Consider the following 12,776-nt stretch of genomic DNA (forward strand, 5'->3'; position numbering starts at 1 on the left):
ATGTGCCAAGCAGTGAACAGATTTTTTTAAATGATCCTTTTCTTTATCTTTCATTTTGATGGGAGGAGCAGTACTGATATTCAGAAAGCAATTCATCAGTGACTTCACAATTTTGAGAAAAAAATTATTTCCAGCCTAAAATTCTATACTAGTAAATGTCTCCATTAAGGGTAGAAAGAAAAAAAGAAAGTGAAGTTGCTCAGTCATGTTCAACTCTTTGCCACCCCATGGACTGTAGCCTACCAGGCTCCTTCGTCCATGGGATTTTCCAGGCAAGAACACTGGAGTGGGTTGCCATTTCCTTCTCCAGGGGATCTTCCCCACCCAGGGATCAAACCCGGATCTCCCGCATTGTAGGCAGAAGTTTTACTGTCTGAGCCACCAGGGAAGCCATTAAGGGTAGTGGTAGGATAATGATATTTTCAGGATATCATAAAATAATGATACTTTGAAAACATGTGCTTCCCATATTCCCTTTCTGGAGAATTAAATTTACCAAGATAAAGGAGAAGACAAAGAGGGAGAATTAAGATGTCTGCAACACGAAATCAATGTGAGAGAGGAAGGAATCTTCATAGTGGTAGCTAGTAGAGGCTCCCAAAGTGGAGTTGGGCCTAGAAAGAAAATAGTTCTGACCAGAGCAGGTCAGAAGATTCTTAAAGTAGGTCAAAGTGACAGACCATGGAGATATTTTAACATGACGAGAGAAGTTGTATTAGACTAAGTATATAAAAACAAAATTAAAAGAGACAAATTTAGCAAAGTATTAATTATAAACAAAATAGTGGCACATAGAAAGTAATCATATTAAATACATCTCAGTTATCTAGGACATTTATGTAATTAACATAGATAGTGAATTTAGATCTAACCCACAGAAATGATGTAACTGCACCAGAAAGGTAGGAGGAACCGAAATTATGTTTAGGATGGTACAAAGTAGTCTTTAAAAAAAGCAACTTTACATCCAAGATGGAATAATGGGATGATATTTACCTTCCACCTGAAACTTTTTTAAAGACAAAATATGTGGGGGAAAAATGCTTTTCAAGCTAGTAAATAGAAGACAATGAATAACAATGATTCCTAAGAGATGGGAGACAATGAAGAGGCCCCTTAATTGCCCTAGCTACATGGACTTCCCTTGTGACTCAGCTGGTGAAGAATCCACCTGCAATGCGGGAGACCTGGGTTCAATCCCTGCGTTGGGAAGATCCCCTGGAGAAGGGGAAGGCTACCCACTCCAGTATTCTGGCCTGGGTCAAAAAGAGTCAGACATGACTGAACGACTTTCACTTTCACCTGGGCATCCCTGGTGGCTCAGCTGGTAAAGAATCCACCTGCAATGTGGGATTGATCCCTGGGTTTGATCCCTGGGTTGAAAAGATCCCCTGGAAAAGGGAGAGGCTACCTACCTTAGTGGTCATGTATGGATGTGAGAGTTGCACTATAAAGAAAGCTGAGTGCAGAAGAATTGATGCTTTTGAACTGTGGTGTTGGAGAAGACTCTTGAGAGTCCCTTGGACTATGAGGAGATCCAACCAATCTATCCTAAAGGAGATCAGTCCTGGGTGTTCATTGGAAGGACCGATGTTGAAGCTGAAAGTCCAAAAGTTTGGCCACCTGATAAGAAGAGCTGACTCATTGGAAAAGACCTTGACGCTGGGAAAGATTGAGGGCAGGAGGAGAAGGGGACGACAGAGGATGAAGTGGTTGGATGGCATCACTGACTCAATGGACATGGGTTTGGGTGGACTCCAGGAGTTGGTGATGGACAGGGAGGCCTGGAGTGCTGCAGTTCATGGGGTTGCAAAAAGTCGGACACCACTGAGCAACTGAACTGAACTGAACCCACTCTAGTATTCTGGCCTGGAGAATTCCATGGACTGTATAGTCCATGGGGTCACAAAGAGTAGAACACGACCGAGAGACTTTCACTACCAAGTCAGTGTTTCTAGATTATGATCCAGGAAGGAGGAATCTGGGCAGATCCCAGTGACACCCTGACTTGAGAAGACAGAGCTGAGAGTCCAGGAAGTGTAAGGCAGCCAGAGTTTTCAACTCAAAGCTCTAAAGGAAGAGAGTAGACAGACTTGCAACTATTTGCTGAGGGCCCCCCTGGAGTCTTCAGCTAAGTAGTGATCTGTGCATCACTGTGAAGAAACTGTTCGAAGTTGGACAAAGAATTATGGAAAGGATTATAAGGGATTTCTTTACACAGAGCTAGGGCTAGTTTCAGTTTTTAGTATCTAAAATAGAAGCCTAAATCATGAGCATCAGGTAGAATACAGACGATTTTGCCTCAGTAGTGGAAAAAAAATTAGCCCTGGAATAAACACTGTCATGGTCTTTCCTAAGGAGGTTTAAAACCAAGATTCATATAATAAAACTATTTTCAAGTAATTTAACTGCCTTCCAGAACAAAATTCAAGAATATTTAAAGGAATACAAAAGTTTTCAGCCACCAATATGGTAAAGCAACAGCGTCTAACATCCAGTCTAACATTCTCAGCATACAAAGAAATAGTAAAATACAACCAATTAAGAGAATAAATACAAGCAAAAGTGAAAATGACACTGAAGATAGAATTAGTGAACAACAGTATTAAAATAATTATTGTTACCGCATGCCATATGTTTAAGCTGTTAAAGGCATCACGGGAAACCTACAACTAACATCATACTTAATGGTAGAAAAGGAGAATGTTTTCCACCTTTGTTCAAAAGCAAGGCAAGACTGTGTACTCAAAAATCAATAATTAATGTGGTGTAGAGTCCAGTAATAGACTCACATACATATGGTCAGTTGATTTTCAACAAATGTATAAATAATTTGCAAAGTATACTTTATTCAACACATGAAACTGACTATTGGATATCCCAATGTAAAATAATAACCTGGATCTATAGCTCACACTTGGTCCAAAATTTAATTCAAGATGGATAGACATAGAAAACAAAATCTGTGTCACTGGACCAAGCACAGATGCTTAAATGAAAGACCGAAATAATGATTCATAAATGGAAAGATGTTATCTTGAATTTTATCAACATTAAGAACTTTTGATCTTCCAAAGACGCTGTAAGGGAATCTCAGAATGGGAGAAAATATTTATACAATACATATTCCTCAAAAGACTTCTACCAATAATATGTAACACTTTTTTTTTTTTAAGCTGCACCACATGACTTGCAGAATTTCATTTCTCTGACCAGGGATTGAACCTAGGCCACAGCAGTAAAGGCCTAGACTCCTCGGTCACCAGGGAACTCCCCATAAATAACTCTTAAAACAATAAGAAATACAACAACCCAATAGAAGGTTGTTTTGACAGATACTTCATTGAAGATGTATGATGGTGAAAAGGCATAAAAATATGCTCAACATCATTACTCTTTAGGGAACTATAACCTAAAGCCACACTGATTGACAGAAATATAAAATGATACAACTCACTTTGTAAGATAGTTTATGATTTTTAAAAAATGAAACACCTAAGGTATGACCCAGCTATTCCACTTTTAGGTACTTCCCCAAGAGAAGTGATGGCATATACCCACAGAAAGACTTTGATATGAATATTTATACCAGCATTTTCATAATAGCCAAATATGGAAACAAGTCAGGTGACCATCAACAAAGAATGGATTAAAAGAAGTATTAGATTACTTCTGAGAAATGAAAAGGAATGAAATGTTGATGCACTGCAATAGCATGAAAGGATATCAAAACAACTGAGAGAAATCAGACCTAAAAAAGTTCATACTGTATGATTTCTCTTAACGTGGAATTACAGAAAATATAAACTAAATGACAGTAAATGAGCAGTTGCCTGGGCCCCAGGTGTTGGAAGGAAACGTTGGGGGTCATGAATATGAATATTGCATTTGTTGTCGTGATGGGTTCACACATATATACCATGCATACATATTGTCAAAATTTATCAAATTGAATACTTTATAAATATGTGTAGTTCATTCTGTATCACTTATACCTCTAAATCTATTTTTTTAAGTTAAGTACTTCTCTCTCATTGTGGAAAGTTAATAGGATAATATCTAAAAGTGGAAAATTAAAAATTTGAAATGTTTTCATGTAGGTCAGGGATATGACATTTAAATACCAAAAGAATCAGCTAAAAGTTTAGAACATGTTTTCCTAGAGAAATTACTTGAAAAGTGGGATGGAACTGACAAAAACAGGTTTTTCATAAAAATCCCCTTAGAAGAAGTTTCCTTTTAGGCTATGTGCATATGTAACTTTTATAAAAATAGATACTGTATTTAAATTTTTAATTTAAAATTCAAAGAAAAGAAATAGTTTAATCATTGGGCAGATCTATGCAGGCTCATTTATCTGTGTAATTAATTGACTAAAGTGAAAATCAGGGTGACTTTAATTTATTCAGATTAAGTATTAAACTTGGTTGAATTTTTTTTGATAATTGAGTGTTTTTCACTTTGCTTAGCTATTAGAGAGCTATCAAAGTGGTAAAAACCCAAAATATTTATCCTGAAAAGCAGAACAAAATGATTCCCTTCTTTTCAAACTTGTTTTGTGAGGATTAATTAAGCTTCTGTATGGTTATTTTCTGTATTTTATTGATTCAGGATTACTTGTACTCTGTAAATGTGTTAAATTATTTACACATCATGGGCAGCTAATGCTAATTCAGAACATACCCAGTGGGACCTCAGAGCCCTGAAATGCTAAATGTAATCTTCGGATCAGTAACATTCCATTCATAAAATGTGTCACCCACAGGTTAATGGAAATAAACAATAGGAAAGACAATGGGTGGATTATGCAAATATACTGAAAAGATTTTAAGCAGGAGGAGGGGACTACAAGAACCCAATTTGTGTTTTATTTAAACATGGATTAAGGTTTATGGTATACAAAATGACTAAAGCTACTTTGCTAATACTCAAAAGAAAAGCACCAGTGGGGTGGGAGTGGGGGGCAGGGAACTCTGTCAAGATAAATTGGTGATATTTTTTATGTATGGGTGGGGCAAAGTGTTAAGAGGATGCAGAGAAGCAAGGTTAAATGAAGGAAAATTTTAACAGTAAACAAAATGATGCACAGTATTCTAAAGAGAAATGTGAGTGGCTAGATTTATATGACACTCATTTGCACTTATCTGACACCAATGAAAGTTTCACAAAACTAAAACCTAATCTGAATATAAATTCAACTCCTGCTTTGTGAGGAATCAGTCTTTCCATGTAAAATTTGGATCCAGTAAAAGAACTTGAGTTTAAACTATGTGTGCTTTGGAGGGAAACCTCTTCAAATTACAGTGTGAAAAATCATTCCCATGATACTTATGCCTTAGAAAATATGTCTACTGAGCCCTTGGGTAATGAATGGCAAAAGACATGGAAATGGGTAAACTTTCCAAGTTATTAGTTTGAAGGTGTCTAAGTCAGAGCAAAATGGTGCCACAATAGCCCAGCTGCCTCAAGCACTTGATCTTGAGGCGGGGCAGTGGGGAGGGGCGCGGGGTGGGTGGATGAGTGGAAGAGATCAAGGAAGGAGGCGCTCCTGCAGGATGAAATGGCTGACATTCTGTGCTCTCTAAGTGGAAAGTGACCCTAAGAGGGACCCCTTGTAAAAAGCAGTAAACCTGCCCCTACCATGTGGCAGCTGACTTATGAGGAGCCCACGCACCCTCCCAGCTCCGACCCTCATTTCAGAATATCCACGTGGCCTGCCCTCCAGTTATCCATGTGTATGAGGATTACATGGGACTAGAAATACTTTGGATAAATGACTTCTGGCAAAAGAGCTGCAGAAGGCGGGAGGGGTGGGGTGGGGGGACGATGCAGTGACACCAGCGAAGACTGGTAAATACGAGGAAAGGTGGGGAGCTGGGACCTTGCTTCCCACAGAAGTTAGACATGTGGTGTGGGTTTCCATCTTAAAATCACACATAAATACACGAGGAAGTGGGGGAAATCATTTTATTTTATCACAGAGTTTGAATAACAGAACTTAAACAAGAAATTAGAAGGAAATGCATTTTAAGTTTCCTTTATAGGCCCTTAGGGATTCCGCTTTGATTACCATATTTTTCAATGTACCTGTATCACCGAAACTTGAGAATCTTTTTCATCACAGTTTATACCTTTACCGTTTTAAGACATTTAAATCATGGGACTATATAAATTTCAGCAGTTAAAAATTTCCTGCATGGGTCAGTGCCCTTTTAACCGTGTTTTACTGTTGTCCAATAATGCCAAGTAATCGAAAAGGGCATTATTAAGCATTTTTGGATATTACATGTTTGACTCTTTTGTTCCTCCTTTTTTAAAAGATACTGTTTTCCCTTTGGACGACCTGAGGGTGCGCTGAAAGCTACACTTTCATTGCTTGAAAGGGTATGTTTGAACATGACTCTGTAAGTACTATTTGCCTTCTCAAAGGCTGTATAGTTACTGAACTAGGCCACGGGCCCCATTCCTTAGGAGTGTGATATCTTCTACGTTTGTTGCGTTTTATCAGTTTATCACTTTTTCTTACTACATTCAAATTCTTCTATATCCTCCTTTTCTTCTCCAAAACCTTTCTGAAGCCTACACCACTGCCATCCTGAGTTTATAGCATCCTTTTGGTAATATCCATTTTTCCCACCTCTTCCCCCCCCCCTCAGGAAATATAGTCATTTTTTATTTCAGCTTAATATAATCATCTGTTTCTCAGACTTCACAGTTGTCTTATATTATCCCCCCTTATTTGTACTCCTACCTGTCATATTCCTCATATCTGTAAGAGTTCTCAGCATTTAATATTCACACACATATCATTTCTTTCATTCTCAATTTGTCTCAAAATTTATTTCAATTCAGTTTATGTGTTACTTTGAGTGAATTCACAAATGACAGAAATTGATGATCATAGAAGTCATGAAATTATATATGAAAAGTAAACAGCAAATAAGGCTTTATGTCCATGTTAAAAATCATTTATTAATGGAAGTATATTCTCCACTGCTTTTTTTTTGTGGTAGATTAGGTGAGAAAGGGAAATATCATTTCATCTATCTATAAAACTATTCACATGCTAGTTGGAAACTAGCAGTTGAGTAATGTGGACAAGTTTTATTCCTTATCCATATTAAAAAGTATATCTAGCGATCATCTCTGTCTCATGATTTGATTATTCTAGTCTTGATTTGTTGACTTCAGAGCACTTGTTCTTACTGATTTTTCTGCTCAAGGAATTCCAGGTAATGCATTATTTATTCGCACCTCTCTGAAAAAGCAAAAAGGGGAGACAGTGTTCAGTGATTTAAGGGTTTAGGAGAGGAGAGCTAGAACTGATGACTGAAGTGAGATCTTTGGAATACAGATCAGTGTTTCTATCTATCTATCTCTGTCTTATCCTTGATCACTGTGAATATTATTGTCATAATTATTTTACTAGAATGTTTATAATATTAAAAGTTGCATGTAACTCAGACTTTTCATAGTTTTCATTTCATCCTATGCATTAAGGTATTGTTGATGAGACAAAAGTCTTTAAAGGCAGCTTTGGTTTTTAGAACGGCATCCCATCCTGGGTACCCAGCGCAGCCTGGCTATGTGCTGGTTTCCATGGCAGAGCTACTGTCCTTCCCCCAGCAGGGAAGAGTTAGTAATAGCAGAGATGCCCTCATGCCCTACACTGACAGGTGGCAGAATGAACAGTGACCTTTATTTCAATTATAGTAACTGATCATGTCTCTTACTGAATTGAGGAAATGGTAAGGGCTATTTCTTCATTTTCATGTCTGTACTTACTGACATCTTAGAAAAATAAAATATGTGTGTGAATTGTTGATACTTACAATGCCTTGAATAAACATGGGGAGGAAGCATGAAACATATGCTATGCCTCCCTTTTGCACTTGCCAGTCCTTTCTCTGTACTTCTCCAGGAAAGGAGATTCAGTTTCCCCACACACACCTCAGACAGTGTCCAGCTTCTAGATACTATGAAATACTGCCTGATTTTAACATTTTAAAGCTGTTACTGTTATTTGAAAGCTTGGCACCATGGGGAAAGTCTAATAGTAAAGTCTAATCTTAAATTTTAGTAGTAATCACATTAAAAAGAATAGTGCCTGTTAATGCTTTAACTGTAGGCAGAAGGATTTTTTTCTGTGTGGTAATGAAGAGTCTAATGTGCAGTTCTAGTTAAAGTGCCGAATATATGTCAGTGTGTTAAAGATTTTTAATATGAGAATATGAAGAAATTTTAATTTGATAGGAAAGGGAAGTTTTAAGTGATAAAATTTGCTGTTTTAAGAAGGAAACCTTGCCTGACAAGATGAAAACGTGTTGTCAAGGGTCACCAGTGCTAGAATAATTGAATGAATTTGAGATTAGAAAATCCTTAGTGCCGAGGCTGGTCAAAATAGAATGATATAATGAAGCATGAAATGGATGTCTTCATGTTCTTTTAATATTTTTTTCAAAGTGAAAAACTGATAGAGTAATAAGAACATTTACAAAAGTATTGTCTTCTTTATGTTAAGATTTTGCTATACCTGTATCTTGTAGAATTTGAATGGAAGCAAAGCAAGAAAAATCACATTACTTATAGGGAAGATAGAGTTTGACTAATTGTATAATTAAAACTTACTGTAAGCAGTTTTTTTATCACTAGGAAAGTTTTAAGGAAAACTGTCAAGGAGTCATTATAAAAGTACTTAACTGAGTTATATTTTGAATTCTGTATATAATTGCATTTTCCATTTGCCAACAGTAATACTTGTAAATGGAAAATCTAAAAGTGTAATTTAGGAACCCATAATAATAATTTAGGAAAGTAATCAGTTTTTTATTGTTTTTTTTTTTTAATTTCAGAAAGCTTCCTTTTGTTTTGACATTTAATAGTCCTTTCATTTCACTAAGACAAAGAAGTCCCCCCTTCCCCTCCCCCAGCCTCCAGCAGATCAAAATAAAGTAAAATTAGTAAGAGTAGAGATCTTGATTTTTGTAGAGTCTGTAAATAATGCTTATTTTAATGGAATTTGTGTTTTCATGTATATTGCTCCAAATATTTAAGGATTTTAAATCAAGGATGTACAAGGTAAACTTTGCACAAGGACAAAAGTTTCGTCCCAAGGACCGTAACCCTCATTTGAAACAGCTGCTCTAGTGGCTTTGTGTTTCCCTGGAGGAAGAGTGACAGTCACACTGAATGGTTGCTTGGCCTATGGGAGTTTTTGATGTCCTTACATGAGGCTTAGACAGGAGGAGCCAAGACTCAGAGGTTACTGCGCAGTTGTGAAGTGCCTACTCATTGCCTCCCCGGAGGTTACCTAGGACCCCTTCCTACTAATAACATTTAGGACAATTTGTGTACTTGCTTTTCATATTCTATACAGTCTCTGTCTTTCTCTTTTTCTCTCTAGGTTTTAATGAAAGATATTGCCACTCCCATACCAGCAGAAGAGGTGAAAAAAGTGGTCAGAAAATGTCTTGAGAAAGCTGCCTTGATCAATTACACGAGACTCACAGAATACGCCAAAATAGAAGGTCAGTGCAGTGAGCAATTGCTGAAGTGGCCGTGAGAGCCAACAATGCCTATTAACTGCATTTTCTGTGAGAAGTCCTTTCCTTCCCTGAACAAACCTGTGCCATGGCAAAGGGAAATGTCTCATTAAAATCTCAGCTGGTGAACTGAAGAGCTTTTTCCTATTCATTGCTTTAATATGCCTCCTGGGACTCTGCTTGAATGAAAGACCCGGGATTCGTGCTTAAGTTGTCCTTTGTTCTTATTTTGAGTTTTGAAGAAACCAAAACGTGTTTTCATGGGTTGTATTTTTTGACATTACAGTGAGTATGTCTAACATTTAAAGGATGGGCAGTGTATTCATTCTTGGTCTGTAACAGTGTAGTGTTACATAATTTCATTTTCGCTTCTGCAGCATCTCAGAGAAAAGAGGAGACTTGTTGATTATGGTGAGGGCTGAAACAAACTGATAGAATGTTCTTGCAACTTTTAATTGCTTACAATATACTGATGCATTTGAAAGATTAGATCTCTTGAGAGGATTGTGCATTTTTTCTCTTTCTTCAGGTTTTATTCATTAAGGATAATTATTCATTTTCTTCATTAAGGTTTAAGATGCTTAGAAATACATAGATTGAAATTTGTGGAGAAGTCACACAATCAGCTCTTATCTAACCGTCCTTTGACTGATATAATTAAAAGCAATAGAAATGACCTCAGATTCTCTAATTATCATAAAACTAGCTTGTGTAATACATGTAGCTTTAACTTAGGGAAGAAAAAGTTTATGGTGTTAAATAGTTATCTCTAAAAATAAAAAATAATTGTCCATTAGAAAAAATTTTAATGACTTCTAATATAAAAGTGTACTTAATGAATTATAGGTTTATTAGTTGATATTATGATAGATTCATCAAAATTGGGACGGTGAAATAGATGATTATAATTGGCTATGTTATATCCTTTTTTCTCTCCAAACCTGATCAGGCTTTCTAACGAGCACGTGATAACCAACCTCCTGAGTGATTAACAAAAAAGCCATCCCATCACTATAGCAACCAATATTATATCACGAGAGTAACAACATGAGACCTCCTTAGTTACCAGTTTAACATCATTAATTATGATATCATGTTGTGTTAAAGCAAAAGCGATGAATATTAGATCATTTGGGGAAAGTAGAAACAGATTGGTTTTCACATTTTCAATACTCATCCAAACAATTTTCATGTTTTGGGAATATTTTGGGCTTTGTGAACATGGATTGAAAGAAAATATATATAAATAGAGATACTAAAACTTTCAAGTTTGGCAAAGAGAAAAAACTTGTGGATAACCTAAGCAAACACAATATTGTTTTATCCAAATATTATGAACCTTGTACAAAAAAACTTTGAGAATCCTTTTGGTTTTTACTATTTTAGTTAATATTTTTGACCATTATCTTATCCAACATTGGTCTTAACTATTTTAGTTAATATTTTTGACCATTACCTTATCCAACAATATTGAAAAAATATGCCATGTATTTTTAATTTTATTTCTGTATTTATTTTCTAGTTGTAGAGTCTGTTTTAATATGGACAAATGAAAAACTTTCTTTTATTTATGCAGAACCGTGGGCTTCTTTCATTAATCAGCTAAATAAACACATCAACAATGTGATCAGAAAGAAATGGTTATTCTGAATCACACACAAAAACAAGTCTGTGTTAGAGAACAGCCTAAAATAGGGTCCAGTGGGGTGGGAGCAGGGAATTCTCCCACCTGTTCCTTTCTGGAGTCATCCCTCTCAGAACATTCTAGAAAGGGGATCTTAGAAATCTTGTCAGGTAGGACTGCTGAGCAGTCTCTTTTCAAAAAAAAAAATGCATGCTTATTAGATAAGGAAAACTTTTATGCTTTTCATTTTCTCCCTTTCCCCTCTTTTTTTTTGTATCTTCAAAAATAGAGTTTTGCTTCATACTTAGGGTGAGACCAAGAACAAACTCAACTTTAAGTTAGAAATTGGAAGTGGGCTGATTTCTTTGCTTTTACGTTATGCAAGTGAGTGACATGGACAGACTTTGCTTTTCTCCTTAATTTTCTTCTCTTATGTTTTAGGCCCAGCAGAAAAGGAAACAGGTAATAAATGTTTGTGCATGCGTGTGCCGTTATTTCTAACGTGGGGGTGTTATGTTTTGATATGGACGAATAGCTCTTTCCCTTTCAGGGGTCTTGTTTGATCACTTTGAATAAGATACGGAAAAGATTTTGACTTTTGTTGGAGCTATTGCTAATGCTTTGTAGGGAAAATACAGGTCATTTATCTCTGCAGAAGTTCAGTACTATTTTTTGATATGAGTTCAAAGCAATACATGTTAGGCTGTATTAATGTTATGCATCAGGTTTTAAGCATGTACACTAATCTTATTTGGAGCTGTCGCCAATATTTGAAGGACTCTTACAGCTAGAAAAAAGGACCATCTTCCTTTCATCATTCCCGGAAGATAACCTGAGATTAAAAACATATAATGCTGTTAAATAAAAAGTAAGCTGCTCTTACCTTTGCAAGTTGTTCATCATAGCAGAGGTTATAAAACTCCATCCTCAAGAAATTGCTGGGAAAGAGTTCTTCTCCAGGTCTCTAAGGTTTTTTAAAGGTTTTGTTACTTTTGTGTGTGTGCATACCACTTTTTGCCATTGTAATTAATTTAATTACAGGGGCCATTGTGAGTTCATCCCATCCATCTCTGCTTCAGATTCTTGCAGGCAAGGTCTCTACTGCAATTGTTCACTGTTTTGTCTCCTACACCCAGCCCATGACACAAAGTAGATACTCACTACTTGGAGAGAGACAGAAGGGCCATTAGTTAGTTCCACCTGAAAACAGAGGTGCTTGAGACAAGTGATGGACCTTTCTAATGCTAGTTTTCTCATCTTAGTCAAATTTTGCACGCGGACTTATAGACAAGTTTACTTGGGTTGTTTTTAACTGAAGTTTTCCATTCAGGACACTATTTCATTTTTGTTTTTGCCTACCTTCAATTCTCTTCCAGTATTTGACCTCAGAAAGTGTCAGGAACAAAACACTCAGAGTGAAGAAAAGGGGAAAGAACACACCTACAATGATTGCTGAAGTGCACTTTAGAAAAAAATGAATTCGGAAAAGAATATGAGACTCTCCTCCCTTCTCATGACAGCCCATTGTCAGAACCACAGTCCCATGCTCTTTAACAAACTTTTTCAAAACCTTTGAGAGCATTTTATCCCCCACATTTCTGTTGAAAATA

At 36.5% G+C, this 12,776-nt stretch overlaps 1 protein-coding gene across 32 annotated transcripts in view; it reads left to right on the forward strand.

Annotated features, from left to right (window-relative positions):
• Positions 1 to 12,776, forward strand: part of CADPS2 (calcium dependent secretion activator 2) — a 583,251-nt gene that overhangs the window by 441,925 nt on the left and 128,550 nt on the right. For 20 of the 32 annotated variants that reach the window (XM_086395848.1, XM_086395849.1, XM_086395863.1 and 17 more), the window contains 3 exons: positions 6,321 to 6,384; positions 9,404 to 9,527; positions 11,608 to 11,628. In XM_086395848.1, coding sequence (XP_086251974.1) covers positions 6,321 to 6,384; positions 9,404 to 9,527; positions 11,608 to 11,628 — 209 coding nt within the window. The remainder of the gene's footprint in view (positions 1 to 6,320; positions 6,385 to 9,403; positions 9,528 to 11,607; positions 11,629 to 12,776) is intronic. The other 12 variants (XM_086395851.1, XM_086395853.1, XM_086395852.1 and 9 more) reach the window with 1 other exon arrangement.

Source organism: Bos grunniens, chromosome 4 (genome assembly GCF_055505025.1).
Source record: "Bos grunniens cultivar Pamir isolate PY7600 chromosome 4, Bosgru_T2T1.0, whole genome shotgun sequence".
NCBI classification, from domain to species: Eukaryota; Metazoa; Chordata; class Mammalia; order Artiodactyla; family Bovidae; genus Bos; species Bos grunniens.